This window comes from Pinus tabuliformis, chromosome 7 (genome assembly GCF_031772625.1).
Source record: "Pinus tabuliformis cultivar Carrire ecotype Pingquan chromosome 7, CPIR1, whole genome shotgun sequence".
In the NCBI taxonomy this organism is placed as follows: domain Eukaryota; kingdom Viridiplantae; phylum Streptophyta; class Pinopsida; order Pinales; family Pinaceae; genus Pinus; species Pinus tabuliformis.
Genome location: NC_142293.1, coordinates 240,754,562 through 240,779,814, shown reverse-complemented (window position 1 = coordinate 240,779,814; position 25,253 = coordinate 240,754,562). Strand labels below are relative to the sequence as shown.

Below are 25,253 nucleotides of genomic sequence, written 5' to 3'. Positions count from 1 at the left end.
GAATGTGGAAAGAGTCAAACAAGGATAACATAAAGCTCAAAGCTTACAAGCAGTTATTAAGCAAGAAAAAGGTCGATTTCATGGTTTCAAGGAGGGAAGAACTAATCTTCCTTGGGAAAAATAATCCCAAATTATTTTGGAAGGAGCTCCAACCGAAAAAGATACAAATTGGAAATAGTATTACAACTTCTAAATGGTTTGACTATGCAAGACAACTCTATGAGCAAGATCCCAAGGTTGACCCTCCCCCCTTGGTCAACACTGATACTGAACTCTTCATGGTGCAAGAGGTAGAGATGGGTATCAAGAAGTTGGGTGTTGGAAAAGCAAAAGACTTAGCTGAACTCCAAGCAGAATATCTAAAGTGGGGCTCAAAGATCCTTGCACCTCACATTACAAAATTTTTCAACAACATCATACAACAGGGGCTCCCCATAGAGTGGACAACTAGTCTGGCAATAACTCTTTTCAAAAGCGGTGGCATTAATAATCCCTCCAATTATAGGACCATCATGATAAACCTTTGTTTGCAAAGCTATTTGGAAGCATGCTAGAAAATAAAATTAGCAAGTGGGTAGAAGAAAGGGATAAGTGTGCTAAAGGGAGAGCAGGTTTTAGACCTAAACATTCCATAGTTGATCATTGTATAACTTTAAGCCACATCATTGAAAAAGTTTGGGAGAAAAAGGAAGAAGTCTTTTGTTGCTTTGTTGATTTCAGAAAAGCGTTTGACTCGGTTCCTAGGGATAAGCTTTGGCACAAAATGGAGGAACTTGGGGTTCCTAAACATTTGAGAGCAATTGTGCATAGGTTGTATGAAGAGGTGAAAGTCAAAATTAGAACTTCAGCAGACATTTCTGAAAGTTTTAGAAGTGATATCAGGGTTAAGCAAGGTTGGCCACTGTCTCCTTCCATTTTTGGTTTATATATTGACAAGCTTGAGGAGTGGTTAAATTCGCAAGGGGTGATGGTATCTTTTTGGGCAAGTTTGTTATAAAGCTTCTTTTGTATGCAAATGACCTTATTCTGATTGCTAAATCGACCTTTGGTTTGCGAGAGCACTTACTATCCCTTGAGCATTTTTGTAGAAGTGTGGGGATGCAAGTCAATATCAACAAAACAAAAGTAGTGATTTTCTCTAAGAAAAGAAAATATAACCAACATAAGTTTTTTGGAGGCAACATTATGGAAGAAGTTGCGGATTACAAATACCTCGGAATTGACTTCAACAAAATCTAAGTTGGGTTGGTTGTAGAAAGAAAGGAACTTTGGGGGGTTGGAAAGCATTTTATGCTTTTCAAAATAGGTGTAGAGAGGCAGAGTTATGGGACTGGAAAACCACTCAAACTCTTTTGGGCTTCTAGTCATTCCGGTGATTCTCTATGGTTGTGAACTATGGGCCAACAGTACATTCGACATGCAGTGGAGACAAATTGAGAAAATTCAGAAGCATTTGACTACAAACAAATTCAAGATTAAAAGTGCAGTTCCTTATGATATCTTGTTAAGTGAAACAGGGGCTGCTCCTATTGAAGCAATTGCTATGGTGCTAGTCATAAGGCATTTAAAAAAATTTGAGCAAATGGAAGAGGGTAGATGGCCTAAGGTTGTCTTTAATGACAGATTGTGCAATAGAAATATAAACTTGGATGCAACAAAATAACAAATGGTTTAGTAAATGGGGTATTTGCTTGAACGCGTGTCCCATAAATAGCAAAGAGATAAAAACTTTTGTTATGGAAAAGTTCCACAAGCGTACTTGGGATAAGGAGCTAGGAAGAAAGAAAAAGTACTATATTGAAGTGTTTAATCCCACTCATAGTCATCAACCAAAAACATACATAGAGGCCAATATTTATTGGAGAGTCAAAATTGTTATCGCTCAGTTAAGGACTAATTCTCATCAACTCCGTTGTGAAACAGGGTGCTGGAAAAGGCCAAAAGAAGTGTGGGAGAAAAGAGTATGCATTTTTGTTCTTCCAGAAAAGTGGAAACAGAAAAACATTTCATTTTAGAATGTGAGGCCTTCAAAGACAATAGGGAAAGTTATGGAGATATGCTGGCAGCTAGCTCTTGGGATAATCTATTTAGCGAGGGGTTTGTCGAGAAGCTGGGAGCATTTATTGTGAAGCTTCACAGAAAAAGGGCCGATTACTTCAAGCAAATGAAGAAGCAATTTGTCCCATAGGCTATCTTTAGCCTTGTGGACATTAAATAATTTCTTTCTTTCTTCTAGAAGCCATTAAAGGGTCGAATACATCAGACAGGTGAAGAAGCACTCTGTCTCATAGCCTATCTTTAGGGTCATGGACCTTAAAATAATTTCTTTCTTTCTTCTTCTTTTTTTTTTTTAATTTTTTTATATTTAATTTTATTTTTGGTAATATTTTTGGGGTGGAGTGGGTCAGGTATGGAGGGCGAGCGAGGGGGGTAGGCAGGGGGAGGAGGGCAGTGGGGTGGGATGGAGAGAGCGAGGGGGTGGCGATTTTTTTCTTTTCTTTTTTTAATAATTTTCAAATTTTTTTGATGATTTTTTTTTTTTTATATATATTATATATATATATATATTTAAATTTAAATATTTTAATTTTTTATTTTATTTTATTTTAATTGTTTTGAATTTTTTGTGTTTTGTTTGTTTGTTTGTTTGTTTTTTTTTTTTTTAAATTTAATTTTTTTTTTTATTTAATTTTTTTGGTAATTATTTAACTTTTTTTTTAAATGATGTTTTTATTTTTAACTTAAAAAAATGATTTTTATTTATCTTTTCTTAAATTATATATATATTTTTAATTTTTTGTTTTGATTAAAATGTTTCATTTTTACAAGTTTTGTTTTGTTTTGTTTTTTTTTTTTAATATAGTTTTTGATATTTGATTTTTTTTTTTGGCATGAATCGTCCCCTTGCTACCCCTGGCCGGTTTGGCCTCAGGGTGATTGGCGATTTTATGTTTTGTTTTGTTTTTCTTTTTTGTAAGTTTTTTTTGTTTGTTTATATCTTACAATTTTTTAATTAATTAATTAATTTTATTATTATTATTATTTTTTAATTTTTTAATTTTAAATTTAAATAATTTTAAATTTTTAAATTTAAACATTTTTAAATTTTAATTTTTTATAATAATTTTAATTTTATAATATATATATATATATATATATATAGATTTTTTTTTTTTAAATTTATATATATGTATGTATATATTTTTTAATTTAAATATTTATATATATTTTTTAAATTTATTTTATTTATTTTATTTTTTTGTAACTATTTAACTTTTTTTTTTAAATAATGGTTTATTTTTTTATTTTTAACTTAAAAAAATGGTTTTAATTTTAATTTTAATTTATTTTTTCTTAAATTATAATTACTATATGTATATATATATTTTTTAATTTTTTAATTTATTTTTTTGTTGTATTTATTTATCTTTTATTTAAATTTTTCATTTTTACAAGTTAATTTTGATTTTTTTTTGTCATGAATCATCCCCTTGCCACCCCTGGCCAGTTGGGCCTCAGGGTGGCTGGGGAATTTTTTTTTTTTTTTTTTCAAGTTTTTAATTTTTTTAATGTTGTATTTTATTTTGTAACTTTTTAATTTTTAATTTGGTTTTTATTTTATTTTACTCTTTTTGTTTTTGTTTTTTTTAAATTTTACATGATATGGTTAATTTTTTTTACATTTTATAGTTGTTGTTGTTTTCTTTTGTATTTTTGTGTTTTTTTTTATTGTTTTTTTTTTCAATATTATAATTTTTGTTTTCTTATGTATCTTTCATATATATATATATATATATATATATAATTTTTTTTGTAGGGCCCATGTCAATGCTTGTCTAGCAACCCGATCCCATTATGTGCAATTTGATAGTTGTTATATTGAATCGAGCCTGCCCCACAATGTGTTAATTTCATGGTTGGTCTTTAAGTTTTCATTACAATGGGTTGAGCTCACCTATACTGTGTGTCAATTTGATAGTTGATTTTTAATTTTTTTTGCATTATATCAAGTTGTCATAGGCTAATATTTTAAAATCGCTATACATCTAGCATTTAAAAAAAATTACTCTTGGTATAATAACTATTTAATTTAGGTGTTCTTTTTTTTAATTTTTTTAGTCATATTTTTTTTTTTTTTTTTTTCCATAATGTCATGTTTGAAATATTTTGAAAACTTAAGATTGTTTTTTAGTCATAATCTTTGGTTTTAATTCCATGGTTGAAAAATTGTCAAGATTTTAGTGTTTTTTTAAGTCGTGATATTTTATCTTTAATGCTATGGTTGAAAACAGTTATAAGTATTTTTTCTTAGCACCATGCTTGAAAAATGTTGGAATTTTAAGGTTTTTCAAAGAAGTGATATTTTAAATTTAATGTCATGCTTAAAAATCGTTGGAGTTTTAAGGCTTTTCAAAGACGTGATGTTTTATCTCTAATGTCATGCTTGAAAATCGTTGGAAATTTAAAGTTTTTCAGAGTCATGATATTTTATTCTTAACGTCATTATTAAAAAACGTTGAAAATGTACCCTGAAAAAGAACACGTTATTTCAACATCAACACTTTTCGATTTCAAGGTGTTTTTTGCACCAAACAAAATGGCTTTTATTGTCTTTTACTGTTATTTTTAAAAAATATTGAAAATTTACTCTGAAAAAAATGCTGATGCATAATCAACACTTTTTATTTTTGGGTTGTTTTTTGGGTTTTTTGGGCTCGAGTACCCGTTTTGAGGTAATAGTTCCCATTTGATCGGTAGCTATGTTTTCTACTAACATGAAATGTAAATCTAATCTAAAGACAAAAATGAAATGCTGAAATAACAAGGAATAGGGTTAGAAATACAATACAGAGGATGCCCTATGGCATCAGATGTTATCATTGAAGAACAACTTGAGCATTTGACCATTTGCAGGTAAGTCAAGTGGTTCACTCTCCAATGTACTCAAGTGAAATGAATTTGGTCCAGCAATTGCCTCTGATAATATAAGGACCCGGCTACAAACTGTCAAATTTCTTGTGATTTACTGGTTTCTCATTCCTGCAATCCCAAAGTAATACCATATCTCCAACTTGCAAAAATCTAGCTCGAGAAGATTTATCAAAACTTTTGTTAACATTAGATTGATTTTTGCACATATTAACAAAAGCTTTTCTTTGAGTTTCATCTAACTCTACAATTTGATCAATTTTATTTTGGACAACATCTTTATCAATGGAAAAATGCTGAAGGAGTTGATAAGCTGGGAATTTAAGGTGCACAGGCAGAGTTACATCCAAACCATAAACCAATTCAAAGGGAATTTTACCAATAACTTTTTTCTTTGTGATCCTATTGGCCCATAATGCATACTTGATTTTGCTATCCCAGGATCACTTATCATCTTCTACTATCTTCTTGATAATGGTTATAAGATTTTTATTACTTGATTCCGCAAGGCCATTACCTTGAGGATAATAGTTAGATGAATGAGATAAGACAATGCCATACTTAAAGCAAAAAGACGAAAACTGTACAGAACTAAAAGCTTTGGAATTATCAGTGGTGATCTTAGCTGGGACACCAAATTTAGTAATGATTAATTTTCAATAAAATCCATGATCACCTTTTCAATGGCATTCTTAGTAGGAATGGCTTCAACCCATTTAGTGAAATAATCAGTAGCAGTTAAAATCCATGAGTAGCCATTGCTAGAATTTTCATGAAATTTCCCAATGAAATCCAGACCCCAATGTTGAAAAGGTGCCTCAACAACGACATGTTGTAAGGGCAAGGCAACTAGCTTCTGTTTCCCAATGAATAGTTGACAAGCTTGGCAACTCCTAACGAACTTATGCACATCAGAAAAAATTAAAGGCCAATAATAACCCGCTCTAAGAATTTTATGGGCGGTAGTTCTTGCAACATAATGACCACCACAAAATCCCGAATGAAACTCGGAAATTAGCTTTTTGGACTCAATTTCGTCAACACACCTAAGTATAGTACTTTTAGGATTCCTCCATCCAAGGCCATCCTTCATGAGGCATTACTTAGTTGCTTTCAATCTAAGAGCCCTTCTTTTATGAGCAACTAAATGGTCAGGACATGTAAGATTTAACAAGTAAAAAATGATGTCCTTGTACCAATCATGCTCTCCTAATCTTTGCAGCTCAATTGAAGATGAATCATTTAGACAAATCAAACCCAAAGCTTTTTCATTACCCTCAGTCAACATCTCAGCCAATCTTTGACCTTTGACCAACTTAGTGGGTCTAATTTCCAAGTCATATTCCTGGATCTTAGTAACCCACCTAGCATGAGTCCCTAAGCAATCGGTCTGAGTTAATATATTTTTAATAACAGAATGTGGGACAAAAGTAATGATTCTGGAATAACCCACATAAGTCCTAAAATGCTTAAGAGACTTGACCAAGGCATATGCTTGCTTTTCCATGGTAGTATAATTTAACTCAGAATTCTGAAGCGCTGTACTCATGAAAACAATAGGCTGCTTGTTGGGGAAATTATGTGTTATAATTCCAACATTAAATTATCAATTCGGGGTCATAAGACTTAGAAACACAAGCGCAGGTAATGTAGGATCAGAGTGTCTAACCTAAACTAACATCATGAAATCTGAAATCTATTCCTAAACTAAGTACGGAATACAAATCACTGAACAATTTTAATCTCAATCCAAGCAAAACTTAATTTCAATTCGGGTATATGAGACAAGCTAAATAACCGACTCCTTGATCCTATCTTGTTCACACATTTAATTATGAAGAACTTCAAAGGAAACTAAATGACAGTTTAGATCAATGTTCTCATGCTACCTAATTTAACACACTCAGATTTGAAAGACTTCAAAGATCAAAGCTTATATTCTAACTCGAAACCATAAACTCAGAAAATCTATCCTAAGCAAGCAGCCTTTTATAAAAAGAGTGACAACCTATAATCTCAACACAATTTCACTACAGTTATATGGAATTTCGAAGCTATGCTATAACTCTCAATCACAAAATCTTCATTAATGAATAATGTTCCGCCTTACTGTTTCTAGGTGCTTCCTCGTAAAACACAATGTCACAAGAACTTTGCATTGTTGATAAATGCATATGATTAAGAAAAGACCAGATCTAATTTGGATCAACAGGGTAAGCTCACAAAGTAGTTATCCTTTTCGGAATTCATTGAAATTGGAAAGTGTCCTTCTAAGTGCTTTGAACCAAAGAAGTATGATGAAGAAATCATTCATGCACAAGAAACACTAAGCAACACTGTTCCTCTGTTCGCAAGACTTAAGGGCATAACATTCTTCCAAATCCACGGCAAACAAGACAAGTAATTTAAGTGTAGAATGGGAAACAGTGAATCCAAGATCTATTGGCAAACAACTTTTAAAACAAAATATAAACCCTTGAATCTCAGTAAAACACACCTCCTACAATCTATATTGATTACAGGACTCGTTTCCAGGTTGTGGTGGGCCCTTGCCACTTCCCGGAGCAAGTCTTAAATTAACTCAATATCTCAAATCAGAAATCATAACACTTACAGGAAATAAAGGCCTAAACGAAAATTATATTAAAGTTCAATGGATCATTAGTTCAAATAAGAAATATGCCATAGTCTCCGATGTCTTCTGAGCATATAGCTCTTACAAAAAGCTATGCATATGATACTTTCAGCTCCCTCTTTTAAAAACAACGGCCTTTTTAAAAAGTTCAACCGATGGAAATGGTTGCAACAAATTAACTAAGTGGAGTAAAGAATAGATCAGAGCCAAGTAAAGTAAAAGAATAGATCGAAGATAATCCAAATGAAAATCTTCTAGAGAGTGCAACCAACTGTCCCAATCGTGGTCCTCTGCGTGGCTGGTCGCTGAAACCGTCAAACCCAGGTTTTCTGTACTTAACCCAGAATTTCGACACTAATTCTGTACTTAATACTCCCCTGACCATAACTTCTTTGTGATGACGAATTTTGCCAAACGGTTTCTGGGTTACCTGAATGAGGGTATTCTGAACAAAACCTGTGTCTCATAATCCTGATATTCTTCCCCATTTGATCACAAATTTTATATTTTCACCTACAGGAATTCTGCATTCTATACTTAGTCCTGTAGCATTTTGCTGTATGAAGAATTTCGGCAATGGATCCCTGTGGTAAATGAACTTGGCACAACCATCATCCATGGCAAAATCATCTCTAATCATAGAAAAGTCAAGAAAACTAATGATAATCAACCACGAAGTGTAAGACATGAATCGGCGGCAACTTGTGGAATTATGGTGTGAGATGAGTTAAAAATATAGGAATTTAGGTTATGAATAGTGGTATTGTACAATGGAAAAATGGGCATATTTGAGGCCCAACATTGCTCGTGACCTTATTTTTTTGTAACAAGACATCGACAATTGTATCTTCAGAAGCAAAGGAAAAAACCATAAAATCTCTCAAATAATTAGGGTTGGCTAGAACAAGAGGCTTCACAATAGCACCTTTGATTTCCTGTGATTTCCTGAAAACCCTTTTTATTGTCTTCTTTCCACAAAAATTTAGCATCTTTCTGAAGAAATCCTTGAATAGGCTTTGCTATCTCCGCATAATTTGGAATAAATCTCCTAAGAAAGTTGGTCTTTCCAAGGAAAGACTGAAGGGATTTGAGATTAAGAGGAAGAGGAATCTTTTGGATTTCCCCAACCCTTTCAGGGTCTATCTTGATCCCATCTTTAGAGATGATGTGATCAAGCAATTTCCCTTCAGTTACTCTAAATATAGATTTAGTAGGATTCAAGGAGATTCCAAACTCTCTACATCTGTCAAAATCTTGCCTGAGATGACTTATATGACTGATACCATGCTTAGAAAAAACCATAAGATCATCTTGATATATTTCAATGATTTTACCAATTCAACCCTTAAAGGCATAGTCCATGGCCCTTTGAAAGGTAGCTCCAATGTTAGTTAATCCAAAAGGCATTCTAATGTATTCGAATGTACCCCATGGTGTGGTGAAAGTAGTTTTGTGCCGGTCTTCTTTCTTAACCCATACTTGATTATATCCAGAAAAACCATCTAGCAATGACATCATTCCCGAACCCATTACTCTTTAAAACATAGTCTCCATGTTTGGCAAAGGGTAATTGTCTTTTTTACATGCTAGATTAAGGTTTCACAAATCATCAAGTTGGAACACCATGTAGAATGCTTTGTTTGAGCAATAATACCAGCTACAAGCATCTTTGAAAGTTCCTTTTGGATTAAGGGAGCCAACTTAGGATTTATCTGCCTGAGTTTTTGACAAAAGGGTTCAGCATTTTGATCTTTTAAAGGGATAGTTTGTTCCATGACATCTTCCCTATAACCTTTTAACTCATCATAAGAAAATGCTAAAACATCTCTATATTCATGAAGTAAATTAATCAATTTCTTTCTTTCTTCATCACTAGTACCTTTACCAATTTTCACAATTTTAGGGTCACTAGAGGTACCAATGTTTACTTCAATGAACTCCCCTGGATCCATCTTATTTTCATCTTTTTTCTTTGTAGCATCACGTTGATCAAAGTGCTGCTCTAAAGCTACAACATTCTCGGGAGTAGGATTTGTTATATCTTCATGGTTATCAGATCCATCCTCTTTACAACTAATCTGAAAATTCTCAAATTCATCCAAATTATTAAGAAAGCGACTCACCTGTTTCTCATCATTGAAAACTTGCCAATTCTCCATATTGTCAGGTACAGAAGGTCTAAAAATAATTTCCATTTTAACCTTTTTCTTTAATAATTCATCAGACCATTGCAAGGTAGATGTTGCTACAACAAGTTCACTGCTAAGTTATTCTTTTCTCTTGGGATAGCTTCGAGGTCAAGAGCATCAAAGTATTCCATAGTATCCCACACAACATTTCGATAGTTTCTTAATCTCTGATTTTTTCATGTGAATTTGTTCTTAATCTGCATGATAATTAAATCAGAGTCTCCCTTGATATTAAGCAACTTAACCTTCAAATCTTTTGCCAATTCAAGACCCAACAATAAAGCTTCATACTCGGCAACATTGTTGGTTGCTTCAAATTCCAATCTATAGGCAAATTTGAAAATGTGACCAAGGGGAGACTTTAACACTATTCCAACACCTTTACCATGCCTAGAAGATGCACCATCAAAATTCATAGACCATACTTTATCCTTTACATCACCAAACTTTTCATCAACCTTAACATCTAAAGGAATTATGGAGTTAGATAGAATGACACAATTCCCAAGGTTAGGTTGTTCTTTTATTATCTCATTATGTGGGCTCTTGGGATCTTCAACATGGAATCTTCTTTCAGGCTCTCTATTAAGTCTAAGGAATCCAGAACCTGTATGAGAAGGAATAGTAGCATATGACCAATTCATTTGAATACTTCTTCCTAGATCAGAGGCCCATTTCCTAGACAATAACATTCCCCATGCATCTGGTACATCAACTACAACTATGTCCATTACAATCATTATGTTAGGGTTGTTGAAAAATGTAACTAGGTTCGGTCTTCATAATGACATGCGTTATTGTGATTTTATGTAATTAATGCAAAGAAGAAAAATAAAATTATTATTGTAATGCTTGTCTCATGGGTTTCATGAGCAAGGAATTTTATTTTTAGTATGACTCCCATTGTGAGTCCTTAGGATTGGTCATAAAGTCAAATTGAGTCAATGTCATGTATGAAGGACCCTTCTTGGGTATGTTACATTTTGTATGAGTCATTAAATCAGTATGTAAGCCCTCCAAGACCAAGCACAAAACAACTTCTTCAAGTCAGCTACAAAATGGAGTAAATAACCTCCTCAAAGAGGCATGTTGGCTCAATTCTCTCATGTCGGCTAATTTACAGAGGCAAACCACTATTTATAGGCAACTCGGGTTTCATCTTTGACACAAAATTTCAAACAGATTTTTGGTGAAGTATAAGTCTGAAACAGAAGTGCGAAATAGGTCAACGAAGATGCTCCTGCAACCAACGAATTAAGGAAAAGGAACAACAGAAATCTTTTGGAGTGATTTGGGACTGTTTTAGGACTGTTTCTTGTCATAGGTGTGAAGAAAGGAGGCAACATATGTTGCAGAAAGAAATTGAGAAGAATCAAGGACTGCAAGATTACTTGTGAAGTCAAATCAGCAAGCCGAGTTGGAGAAGATAGCTATACAGTCCAAGCGAAGAAGGTTAAGGGAGTGGATCACCATATATCTCTCTCATGAGTGCTGCAACTAGGGTTTCAAAGGAGGGCCGAAATAAGGTGCAGGTCTGAAGCAAAAGGAAGTTGAAGTTGAAGAGTAACCGAGAAGAAGAAAGGAGCAAAAGGATTGTTTGTGTCTTGGTCTTGGAGTGGAAAATAGGTTAAGGGTCTTGGTCTTGGTATTCGTCAATTGGAATCTCTATAAGAAGAAGTTGTTCAGGTTTTCCTCTTAAGAGTGAGAGGTTATGGCCCTGGCTGATAACCTATATTTTGTGTCTCTTGTTTCTTTATGGTTTATGCATTGGTCTCTGTTTGATGAAGAAGAACACTAATAACCTAAGTAAAAGAAGATTCTAATCTAAAGAAGTAAAAAGCACTCACAAGTAGTTACTAATAGAAGAGAAATCACTTAATTACTTTGCCCTAAATTTTTCAACATGGTATCAGAGCTAAGGTGACTAAGTCAGGGAAGGGCATCTTATCAAGGCACTCAAGGATGAAATCTCGAGGAAGGCATTAAAGCAAAGATCATCTTTAAGACAAGATCTTCAAAGGAAGCATTATAACCCTAGATTGAAGAAGGAGTCTACAAAGAAGTCTTGGGATCATCATCAAGAAAAGAAGGCCAAGTTGAAGAGATCTTCGAATCAAGGTCCTTACCATTGAAGAAGATCATCCAAGAAGCATTAAGACATCTTCATCAATCATCATCAAAGGGATCAAGTTGAAGATTTTATCTTCACTTGACAAGTAAGTACTGTTTCTTCTATAATCTAATCTAGCAAAAATGACTTCATTTTGCAAGGAGATCTATAAGTTGGTTGGGTCATCGAACTTCCTTGCATGGAAAAGGAGGATAGATATAGTCCTCAAAGAAAATGAAGTTATTGATCATGTCAATGGAAAGGTCTCCAAACCATCCAAAGGACAAGCACTATCTGAATACATGGAAAGGGATCTAAGGGCTCAAGAGATTCTTATGGAGTCTGTCAAAGATCCCCTCATTCTCTATATAGCAGAGCTGGAGACATCTAAAGAGATATATGATAAACTGGTAGAACTATTCTCTGAAAGTGCCATAAGAGAGATCATATCACTTAGATTTGATCTACACAAATTGAAGGTATCAAAGGATGAAGGGATATCCTCATGTCTCTCAAAAGCATCTCAAATAAGATCTCAACTTCAAGATCTGGGAGAGATGATATCGGATAAAGAAATGATCTCCATTGTTCTAAATGCACTAACTGATGAACAAGGTAACCTCGTATCAAATACCTATGAGGACAAGAAAGCTATCCCATTCAACAACTTGTGGTCTCTATGCAAGATAGAAGAAGACAGGTTGAGGGCAAAAAGTGTTGAAGAATCAAATGAGAAGATTCAAACATTTGCTGGAAGGAAAGGGAAATTTGGAAAATTTGGTCCTCGGAAAGGAAAGAAGAACATAGCTAAGATTCAATGCTATGGATGTAAAGAATATGGGCATTACAGGAAAGATTGTCCCAAGTTAAAGAAGGGAAATAACAAGAGAGATAGAGAAGAAACCCATATCACCAAAGAAGTGGAGGAAGCTAAAAAGAAGAAGTCCAAGAAAGAGGAAGTAAGAGATCTCCACTATTGAGATAGTCTTCCTCACATAAGTTCTTTTCAAGTTCCTAAGTCTTCTACTGTAAGATATGGCTATCATGATTCACTAAGTAAAATAATGGGATGCATCAAGGCATCATCAAAACATTGAAAGCAAGAGCTCAGGGCATCATCATAGAGAAGCATGAAAGACAGTTAGAATGTATGGAAGTCAAGGATATAGCTCTTGGGAATATCATTGAAAACACAAGTGGCAAGGTCATCTAGTACAAGGTTCATCATATATCTGTCAAATGGAAACATCTGCTTATGGGGATACTTTAGATCCTCAAGATTCTTTGATGGAATCTTCATTGAAAGATTCACCGCTCATGAGGGAAGCAAGTTTTCATCAAAAATTTCAAACTTGTGGAATTCATGGGATGATGGTATGATAACATAAAAGTGAAGCAGATCAAGGGATTGAAGATATTTCAATCTAGGAAGCTGTTGCAGGAAGTCTGGATGACCCAAAGGAAAATGAGGTATCTATGCTTACAATCTATATTGAAAAGTCTTGTCGTATGGTCGCAGGTAACATGGACCAATGCTCTACCTTAAGAGCATGATCAAAAGAAAGGATCTCCTCCCTCAAAGGAATGTAGGAATGCATGGATCACACATTCACTAGATGAAATCAACATAATATGTCCTCATATGAAGTATGAGGTGGTTGACTACAATTGAGGAACTCTGATTGGAAGCTCCTAGGAATGAAATGTGTGAAGAAAGGAAGGAAGAGATCGTGGAATGTGCAATCATGGTAAAAATCAACATCCGAAAGACCAAGAAGATTTGACTAGGATATCTCCATGGAAGATATGACTCTGATGAAGTTTGAAAAAGAAAGAGGACCTTGACAATATATATATATATATATATATATATATATATATATATCTTTGGGAGATGTGTCGATATGTATGCAGGATGTTGATGCAAACTAGAAGATGTCATGATGAAAGACCATCACAAAGGTAATGTTGATTTTAATGTTCATTCCTTTATTTTTACAAATATCTAGATGGGTTTATGTAGGGCTGTCAAGGGAAGATCTATGGATGTCTTCCACCACCAATGCACATGTAGTAGGATGAAAGATCCTTAAGTAAACATGGCATGAAGAAAGCAACATGGCATGAAGGAAGGCCATATATGGACTGATGGATCACTTTCCGATGATGACATGGTTGACTCATGGATGAAAGTGATGGATGGTCAGTGCCCTATGTAGAAGTCCCAAACATGAAGACTCCTAGATAACGAAAAGAAATTCATGACATCATGAAGAGGAGTTCTTCAAGCAGTTGGTTGTCTTATCATCTCTACTTGAGGAGCTGCTGTAGGTCACTAATTAAGAGGGAGCCTGGAAACACGTTTCTTACTTGGAAGAAACTTGGAAATTCCTAAGCCAAGAGGAGCTTAGGTACATTCCTTCCGTAGGAATGAGTACATTCCTTTATTGGAATAGATATCTCCTCCCTAATTAAGAGGGAGGGATAAACACATCATTCTTGTCTTCACTTGGGAAGACAAAATGGAGGATTGGGTAAACATTTGGCATTTGATGCTCTTTGAGGATGTATTAGGGCATCCAAGATAAGAGCAGTCGTTGAGGACCGATATTCTTTGAGGACTGCGAATCCAAGATAAGAATAGTCCTGGTGGAACACACCCTGAGAACCGTTGTGGGGTATGCTCCGAGAGAGACAATGATGAGGGTGTCTATACATCACCGGTCTCGCCAACATTGTGCTCTGATCTTGTGGATAGGTACAACTATTAGTCAAGGCCTTGCTATGTGACAATGCTGGTTGATATGATGCTATACAGATGGGTTACCAATCCGACTCTTTTTATGAGAATTCTTTAGATTGAGAATGACCAAGTACCATTATGAATACCCCTAGTTAAGAGGGAGTGTTGAAAAATGTAACTAGGTTCGGTCCTCATAATGACGTGTTATTGTGATTTTATGTAATTAATGCAAAGAAGAAAAATAAAATTACTATTGTAATGCTTGTCTCATGGGTTTCATGAGCAAGGAAATTTAGTTTTAGTACGACTCCCATTGTGAGTCCTTAGGATTGGTCATAAAGTCAAATTGAGTCAATATCATGAATGAAGGACCCTTCTTGGGTATGTTACATTTTGTATGAGTCATTAAATCAATATGTAAGCCCTCCAAGACCAAGCACAAAACAACTCGTTCAAGTCGGTTACAAAATGGAGTAAATAACCTACTTAAAGAGACAGGTCGGCTCATCTCTCTCATGTCGGCTAATTTATAGAGGCAAACCACTATTTATAGGCAACTCGGTTTTCACCTTTGACACAAAATTTTAGACTGATTTTCGGTGAAGTATAAGTCTGAAACAGAAGTGTGAAATAGGTTAACGAAGATGCTCTTGCAACCAATGAATTAAGGAAAAGGACCAATGAATTTTTTTGGAGTGATTTGGGACTGTTTTAGAACTGTTTCTTATCACAGGTGCGAAGAAAGGAGGCAACATATGTTGCAGAAAGAAACGGAGAAGAATCAAGGACTGCAAGATTGCTTGTAAAGTCAAATCAGCAAGCCAAGTTGGAGAAGATAGCTATAGAGTCCAAGCAAGAAGGTTAAGGGAGTGGATCACCATATATCTCTCTCACGAGTGCTGCAAACTAGGGTTTCAAAGGAGGCCGAAATAAGGTGCAGGTTTGAAGCAGAAGGAAGTCGAAGTTGAAGAGTAACCGAGAAGAAGAAAGGAGTAGAAGGATTGTTTGTGTCTTGGTCTTGGAGGGGAAAATAGGTCAAGGGTCTTGGTCTTGGTATTCGTCAATTGGAATCTCTATAAGAAGAAGAATTTGTTCGGGTTTTCCTCTTAAGAGTGAGAGGTTTTGGCCTTGGTTGATAACCTATATTCTGTGTCTTGTTTCTTTATGGTTTATGCATTGGTAATTGTTTGATGAAGAACACTAATAACGTAAGTAAAAGAATATCCTAATCTAAAGAAGTAAAAAGCATTCACAAGCAGTTACTAATAGAAGAGAAATCACTTAATTGCTATGCCCAAGATTTCTCAACAAGGGTAAACTGATAAATGAACCTGTAAATCCTTGATTAATCCATGAACTTCAATCTTCTTAGAATCCATTAGAATCCATGGCACATATATTGTAGTAAGGCCTAGAAATTCTCAAAATGAGATGCTCCATGACCCTCTTGGTCATAACACAGGTCGAGGCACCAGAATCCAACATGCAGTTATACAATCTATAACCTTTAACCAACAAAGTAATAAAAAATGGCTGATGCTCTTTGTTATCAGAATCCATACTTTGCAAATATATGGGGGTGTCCTGATAGACAGTTTCAGGAGCCTTCTCTTGAGAAACATTAACATGAGGAGCTTCAATGACATTTAATAACTTAGCCTTTTGGGAAGGAATTTTCAATATCTCGGTGATAGGAACCCATATTTTTGCATTATTTAACCAACTTCCCAAATCAACATCCAATCCAGAGCTTGAACCAGGGTTAAAACTTCGCGGGGTAATTTGATTATCACTTTGATCCTTATTCCTTCTTTGATAAGTTAACCCTTTATCTTTTTGCAATCTCCAAGACTTGCTCTGGAGAAGGCTTTTCACCAAATAATTTAGCCATCAAATCCTTTTCGTGATCAAAGTTATTAATAATAAAGGAAGATGTAAAAGAATTGACCTCATGATTATTTTCCTTAACGTCCATCCAGTCTTTCATAGATAAATGATACTCCTTGCCAACAACATTTATTTGATTACTTGCCCCAAACATCCCACTATCCATGTCCCACTATCCATGATTCTCTTGACAGTGGGGCAAGTAGCTTCTTCATGAAGAGCATCACAGGCCCTGCAATAAGGCAGAGCTTCATCCACAAGGTTAGCAGACTCAAGTGGATTAGGCAGTCTCTGCTCACTAGATTGGCCCTTCTTCTGCCAAGCATTATTATTTCTAGGTTGGAAATTTTGTGCTTGAGATCTTTCCATTTGGACCAACTTAGCCTGCATAGCATTCTTTTCCTTAGCATGGTTAGATATTATCTTTGCTTGATTAAGCTCCATGCTTTCAAGCTTCTGTAGTAATTTTTGCATCGGGTCATCATTAGTTTATTTAATCTCTTTTCCCTTAGATTCTTTCAATTTCGTTGATCCCCTATCAAAACTTGGAATTTCAAATTTCCTAGATGCTTTCTTATCCTTTTCAAGCTCCTCAACCAGAGCCTGGGCAACCTTATAATCATTGGTTTTAGCACGTCTCAACTCGTAAGAAGTATCAACATTAAAGGCATCAATATAGAAATCCAAAAGAGACTTGTCAGGAGGTTTATAATCTTGAGGTATCTCTTTCACAATACCATTAAACCTTTTATTGAATTCCTCCACAGTCTCATTTTCATTCTTCTTTATGACGCTAATAGCTTTAACCAGATGCCTTTCCTCTCTCTTATCTCCAAACTTGTCCTTAAAGGCATTAACAATCAACTGTAATGAATCAAAAGAGTGATCAGGTTTCTCAGTGAACCATTCCAAAGCATCTTCTTCCAAGGAGAGCACAAAAAGTTTCATCTTTACATCCTCACGACTGGCGTTAGCACCACCCCATTTATTAATGAAATGCCTAAAATTATTAAGATGAGCTTTAACAATTATCGCATTATTGCCTTGGAAAGAAGGCAATTTATCCAAACCTTTATCAGGAAGGTCATGCGGATAACCTTGAATGTTAGCGAAATTACAAGGAAGATACAAGTCATCCATGAAGTCTTGTTGAACAGGATCAAGAAAAAGCGAATGGATATCAGAGAGAGCTTCCTGCCCGAGATTAACAAGAAGTGTACGGGAAGAGAGCTTGTGTAATCAAACTTTGAGAACCTTTTCAAGATCTGGAGTAGGATTAACCAAGCTACTTGGGTTCCTTCTAGTACATGCCCCTCTAGAAGATGAAGGAAGTGGAGTCACCACTCAAATATAAATCTAACTTCAAAGACCCAAGATGCAAGGAAGGAAGTTAGTAAAGGAAACCAAGGACAAGGAACTTATCCTGGTGAAGAATGTCATAAAATGAAATATGAGAGATGAATATGATTAAGATGAATGTCACAAAGCCAAGATCCAATAAACTGATCCTCGACAACAGCGGCAAAAAATGTTGTCTCTCAAAATGTATAGACACTACGACAACGACTCAAGTCGGGGGCTGTCACCTTAATCCCCAACCTCTTTGTTCTAACTGTGTCCCAACAATAGGCTATGGAGGGTAGACCATATGGAAATGAAATGACGAAGGACAAGTTGGGAACCAACTAGTCCGGGAGACACAACTGAGTGGCCTAGGACTTGTTTAGATTTAGCAAGATATTAAGGATTTGATTGGATTTATATATTTGAAACCAGTGCCTTGTGGAGTCAACACTCTTGCTTTACAAATTTAAGACCAAGTACCAGATGGACAACTACTGCTTTAATGCGTAACTATCTTATATGAAATGCAATTCCTAAGACTTATGTGAAATGCAAAGATCTTGGTTAATTTTAATTAAATGCCTAATCTAAGTTTGACTTTCCCTTAACTATTTTGAAGCTGGGCTCCAAGGTAAGTTGTGGGAAGGAGGCCAACAAGAAGCAAGCAATTGCTTGATTAATGATACCTTCTGTTAGGCTCTTATCACCCGATGCCTCCGGTGCTGTAGAAATTGTGGCTCTGAAGATTGCAAGGTCACCGTGTTAACTACCGAAGAGTTGCCTGGGCCCCTCAAACTAGATGAGAAAGGTTGTCCTAGAAATCTATCAACCAAGCTTATGCTTGGAGGTAAACTTTTAGATGCAAGACTAAATTTAGGATGCAATGCAAAATAAGATGAGTAAATGATTCTTAAAGTGAGATTGTTGATATTTGAAGTACTTAGTTTATGGTTTATCTTGAGTTACATAGATAAGTACTTAGCAATAAGATACAATCTTAACCAAAAGAAAATGTGCCAAATTGACAAATATCCCCAATAAGATGAAAGCTTAGGATAGCAACAAAATATAATTAGCTAACAATATACCCAATGCTTCAAATAATCCAATGACAATCAATTACTTGACTGACGATTATTTAGACAATGTGGCCAATAGTCAAATTAGGGAGTGCTAATGACCATTCAACAAGAGCAATGAGAATTACATCAAAATCCTTATATTACTTAGAATGATAAAGACTATTAAAAAACAAACGATGTAAACAAGTTGCTTAGTAAGATACTCCTTATCCAATATTATTACTCCTATGAACCAGTGAAAGCACGTAAAGCCACACAAGCATTCAGATCTTAAATAATCGCTTTATAACGTCAGAAAGCAATTTAAACTAATTCCCTAAGTGATCTTATTTAAGGATGATCAACAAATAAGATAATAGTGAGCAATGGCTATAGAGCAAGGCACAATGAAATTTCTTTATGCTACAATAAATCAGTCCCTAGGATAACAAAGAAGAATTAGTAGGTTTGCCGAGAGAAACCTACTATCTAATGCTTATGAGTGAAAGAGAGCTTCTAACAATGTAATCAGATTTTATGACCAATTGAGGACTTCCCCTCATGCCCAAGATCTGAATCTCAATTAATTATCTGCACACTTAAGATTAAATCTTTTAGTTTCAAAAGGGGCTAGATCCACATTAAAACCCTCCAGATCTAGAGACACTTGCTAGATCTGTCAAGCTAGAATGCTTTCTCTAAACCCAAAACCTAAAGCAAGATCTGTGCAAAATCGATAATTCAAGTACTGGCAAACGAAACTAAAAAACTTTATAAATTAGATCAACAGAGCATTTAAGCAGATGATTCAGAGAAAATATACCAGTAAGCAGAAGAGGAACACCGTGATAGATAAAACCCCAAAGTCTTTTCAATTAATTCCAAAAAGTGCTACAATAGCAAAATTTGACTCAGAGCTTTCTCAAAGATTTTTTGTAGCTCGAGAAGCAAAATGACCCCTAATTTATAGATAAATTCTCCAAACGGCTAGTTGGCCTAATCCCCGTCAAAGTAACCTTGACCGTTGGTAAATATTTGATTATATTTTAATCTCCACCGTCGAAAATCTTTATTTTTAAGGAATTTTTAATTTATCTTTTAATCCATTTTTAATTAGCTCAAAAAATTGACTTTGGCTTAACCTCCAAGGCCCAAGGGTCCAATTTTTTTTGAAATCTTCAATATTCCTTAGTGGCGGACCTCCAAAGATCAATTTCTTTAAGACCCACGAATTTTTCCTCTGGAGAATTTAATTTCTCTAAGACTTAATTTTGATTCTAATTATTAAATTTCTGGCTTAGGATTTTACTTTATTTTTGCTAGAAAATTTAATTAATTGACACGAGGGATTTAATAATATTTCCAACCCTCTGATATTTTAAAATATTATTTACATCAGATGATTACATTTCAACCCTCAAAGGGGGAACACCCATTCGTTATAGACCTTCAATATAATACCCAATTCTGCGACTCAATGTGATCTAGTAGACCAAGTGATTTGTAATAAAATAATTTAGCCAATTAGCTTAAATTATTCCCAAATCACTTTTACAAAAGACTTGACTAGAACACTATGACTCACCTAAGATCTTGACGACAAAATCCACCCTAGCTTTGGGGTGAGGCTGGAGGGAAAAACTTTGTCGATCATCTGTGTTTAGAAACACAGATGAATCAGTGAGACAAAAAACCTCATAGGATGAAAATTGTCACCAAAATAATAGGTTTACCTAGGTTGTTACATACACATATGGTCTTACTAAGATCATTTACATTGCAAACTGTAGAATGGGTTTATAACTCTGATAGACTGATGACTGATGATGATGAGTCCTGGATAATCTAAATGCTCGAACATAATGGAATCCCTTTGCGAAAAAGTGTACTGCTATAGGGTAGTTGACATAGAGTGATCAACAGGCTCCACATTGAGAGGTATCACAAGTACCACCTTTAGGGCCAGGGGAATCAAGCCAGAATCATATTGCAGACTTAGAGGCTACTCGTTCTGCGCACGAGGATGGGGACGATGATGATTTTGATGATGGCCATTAGCACTTGTAGCTGTAGTATTGTAGTATCATGCTTATTTTTGAACTGTAGAGGCCATTTAGAGCATATTTCTTGATGTATTTTTTTTTTCTCTGTAAAGCTAATTCTATTAAAGGGAAACAAAAATAAAATTACAATGAGGCTGCAGCCTCAGCCGAGAACAGTAGAGTTCCTTCTGAGTATCATAATTGCCCCAAATTTGGGGAAACCAGTTTAACATTACAAAAAACCATGCAGAAGACCGGGAAAACATCGACAAAACCAGAGTGAAGACTTGAGACATTACCATCTGAAGCAGTTGAAAACAAGACAGAATTGCCTACCATGTAAACGAAAGACACAACAACAAAAGACTGGACCAGTCAGCATCAGAACCCTGAGCTGGCGCGCGGGTGTCCACGAGGCATCACATTGGGACGTCCTGGTCAGGAGCCTCCTCGATAATGGGGCACGCGTTCCCATACCAGATCTCACCTTCCTTCGCCACGTCGCTTTCTGCCCTGCCCCCTGGAGGTTCCCTCGCCTGAAGGGTGCCGCTCGAGCTGCCAGCAATTGCCATCGAAATTGTGGCCCCATGAGAGCTGCCACCTGGTTGCCGAGTGTCACCTACATTATCACCTTCCGCATGCTGACCGCCACGCCTAGCTTCCCTGCCTTCTTCCGTCGGGAGCTGCTCAGAGCCATGACTAACATCCATTCTGCGAATGTCCTGAGGTTGCTCTGCAGAGTTTCGCACAGGAGCACTGTGCTGATCTTCTTCTTCTGAGAAAACGATGGTGACATTAGCAGTGATGATGGGCCGGTTCAGGTTGCTCTGGAACCTGAAGTGAGTCGAGTGGGAGGCCGGATTAGGATGCCGAGGGAAGGTCGCAGTGTGAAGCCGGAAATCTCTGTGCTCAGCCATAGATGCCTGCTCACAACCTCTGCCACTGCTAGTGTGAGGAGAATTGGCTTGAGGAGGAGGCGGAGAGGCAGGTGGTGGTGGCGGATCAGAGCTTTGCGCTGTCTGAGAGCGAGCGCTACCACCTTGGTTACCTCCTCTGCGGCTCCTCATGCGGTGACGAACCATAACAATGTGGCGAGAGAGAAGTTCAGGAGAATTGGGGGCTTGGAAGGAAAGCAAAGAATGCACAGAGGGCTCCTAGATAGGGTTCAAAGGGCAGTGCCTGGAATGGGAGTAATGATACCCATTTCCAAAGTCAATACAGCAAAGAAGCCAACATCGTCTTCCTGTAACAGTTCTACTGTAGGGGTTTTTGGCTTGGAGTGGGCAAATGCTGAAGGAGGGAGGGCATATAGAGGGATTGATGGGTGCCATGTGAAATCGCATAGCTTTCGTATCTTGGCCTGAGCGGCCATTAAAGGCTTCCTGCAGGCGGACCTGCTCTCGCCTTAAGTGAGTCTGCGGAGGCCATAACTGAACTTGGGATGGTGCGCTGGCCACCATCTGGCTGGGCCGAGCGCCGTCATTCTGTTGGCTCGCCATTAATGTTCTTGAATTTCACCTGCATTCGAGTTTGATGTATTTATTTTGGTCATGTGTAGTCTTGCTATATAAATGAGAACTTTTGCGTATTTGTGTGTAAATGGTTTGGATTCACACACACACACACACACACACATATATATTTTTTAATTTGAATATTTTATGTGTTTTTGGTTGATCAGTTTTTTTACTGGTTCCAATCTGGTTCTGACTAGTTCCTAGTCTAGAGGGTTTTCTGGTTTGATCACTGGTTTGGATCCGATAACATTGATGCCAAAATTGGGTTACTATGTTAAAACTTGGATTTAAGACTATTTCCAAGAGCAATGAACATTGTTACTCTATCATGCCAGAAAGTTATGATCACAAATATCCTAGATAATTTGACTTCATAGAACTTTTAGTACACATATTACTTTGTTAGTTTCATGTCTTCTTTTGGAAGAAATAGGGAAGAAATTTCCCGCACTTATAGTTGTTCTTTGGATTGGTTGTCAAGTCCATTTGTCCTCGAAGTCTTCCAGATTACATACTATATCTAGGAGATTTTGAGTTTTTCTTAGATATTGAGCTCTTAGGATGCTTTGCTTTATCCACCTATTGTTATTAAGTGTCTTGCTATAATCGAATGAGCTTTGATCTGTATGACCCAAAGAATAATGTTATAGTTCTATTCTATATTTCTAGTCCCATTGACCTATTTCTTGGTCATTTAATGGACATTTACTAAATTATCTTATCTATGGTAACTGAACTACCATTCTTAATAACCAAATGCTTTGGTTTTTGTTGAGAAGTCTTAACCCTGCTTAAATATGAATCCTGATCAGAGGCACGTTTCATAAATATGATATTGAAAATGAAAAAAGCTTTAATGTTTCATACTGTTTGAACTTTGAAGTGTTGGAAAAGCATTCCAGAATGTAAGAAATAGGGTAGAGACTACATATCAGCATGAAATGTCTCTCCTAATTTCTTTTTCATTGCTGAGGTGCATTAAAGACTTACTTTCTAGAATGCATCATAAACATTATGGCATAAAAAATTTAGGAGTGAAGAACTTCAGCTGTTTTCTGTCTATGCTTAGCTATTTTTGGGAATTCTGAATATTATAGAATTCTAATTATATTCTAGACTTTCCAGATCATTTCTGTGCTTTAAAGTTCAGGTGGTCCTTTTGACCGATGACTTGGGGCTTTCATGCTTACGATTTTCTATACCAAACATCTATTATTATTCTTTAAATGCTTGTTTACTGATCCTTGTCTCTAAAACTTAATTTGTCTCTAAAACTTAATTTGAGTTTATAGTATCTTATATTGGTGTTGCACCTGAATATAGAGAGAAAAGCCCTCCTTGAAATTCCATGAAGTTTTTGATGGATCACAAGATGTATAAATTAGTTATTTTATTAGCAGTAAGAATAAATATGTTAATAGGTGAATGTCACTGGTTAGGCTTCTCATTCACTCGGTCTTGTCCATATGTGAAAGAGAAAATGTAGCTATGAGAGCATGTCTGAAAGAGTTGATTTATGCTTTCTACCCAGATGGGGAGCCTGATATATGATGTAGTACTTCAACCATCAGGGGTTCACCATTCTGTTACATCAATAAAAAAGGGTGGGGAAAGGAGAACACTGGAGAGGTGGCCATATCATGTTAATGTGTCTTTTCCAGAATCAAAGCAAGGGAGATGGAAATACATAACACACAATGCTGTACCAGATGCGGCTGTAGCAGCAATAACGGTTGTGGTAGTTGGTGCAGCAGCAACTGCTCTTGCCAGGATGAACAAAAGTACAGTTATAGAACCAAAGCAAGTAAGTTATATATATTTGGATTCTGTTCATTTAAGTTTCTATGCTCAATCATGCTAATTCATGTTCCTTGGTACATGCATAAAGAAAACATAAAATATATTTCTAATTCTTCTTGTTAAAGGCTTTTACATTTCTATGCTGTTTTCCATGCACATGTGTGTAGAAAACTTGTGAAGCTTGTAATGGATCTGGTATATGTGGTGATTGCAATGGTGAGGGTTTCGTCCTCAAGAAGCTATCAAAAGAAGCTGCTGCAAAGGCTAGACAAAATGCAAAGACTGCAGCAACTCGATACACAGCTGGGTAAGATGTAATCAGTGATTGTTCCAGTACTGCTAATTTGCTTAATGCGAGGAACTAATTTAAAAGTGATTGTTCCAGTACTGATGCGAGGAACTAATATAACTGTCTGCTCCACAGGCTTGCAAATAAATGGAATTACTGTCCAAAATGTTCAGGTTCCAGAGGCTGTTTAGTTTGTGATGGTCGTGGGACAATTAAATAACTTAAGCTGTTAGTTCCGTGATATTGTAATCTGCATTTACCATAAAATGAATCGTATTGGGCTTATATCTTGTAACTCGTGTCATATTTATTTATCTCTTTCATCTTGAATGTGGCTTCCTTGCTGTGCATTGTCATCATTAAACCCCTGAAAAGCTTCATTACTAGATTATCTTTATCGCAATGTATGTATAAGACCAAGACTCAGATTTTCCAGCAACTCTGTTCTTTGCTAGGAAGAATCAATGATGTGGCTTGGGAAGTCCATACTAGCTATGGCATGTAAGATGACATGGTCCTCGAGGCCCAGAGCATACTCCAAATTGTCTACTCGAAAGTTCCTACAAAACAATAAAAATCCATTAGCTCATTTCCGTCTGTTTTGAGGAAAGGGAATGTCCTACCCATACAGGTGTCTACTCATTTTAAAAAGGTAGCCATCAATCCTGACGCACATGACCATTAGCTCACCTCCACCTGCCTTGAAG

The 25,253-nt window shown here is 35.9% G+C and overlaps 1 protein-coding gene across 2 annotated transcripts in view; it reads left to right on the top strand.

The window, feature by feature from the left end:
* LOC149246749 (uncharacterized) overlaps positions 1-24,876 on the top strand; it is a 58,614-nt gene extending 33,738 nt beyond the window's left edge. The window contains exons 2-4 of one of the 2 annotated variants that reach the window (XM_089458012.1): positions 24,029-24,261; positions 24,425-24,564; positions 24,682-24,876. In XM_089458012.1, the coding sequence (XP_089314138.1) occupies positions 24,029-24,261; positions 24,425-24,564; positions 24,682-24,766 (458 nt within the window). In that variant the 3' untranslated portion in view covers positions 24,767-24,876. Of the gene's footprint in view, positions 1-23,988; positions 24,262-24,424; positions 24,565-24,681 lie in introns of both variants that reach the window. The other variant, XM_089458013.1, reaches the window with a different exon arrangement.
* The last annotated feature ends 377 nt before the right edge of the window (positions 24,877-25,253 follow it).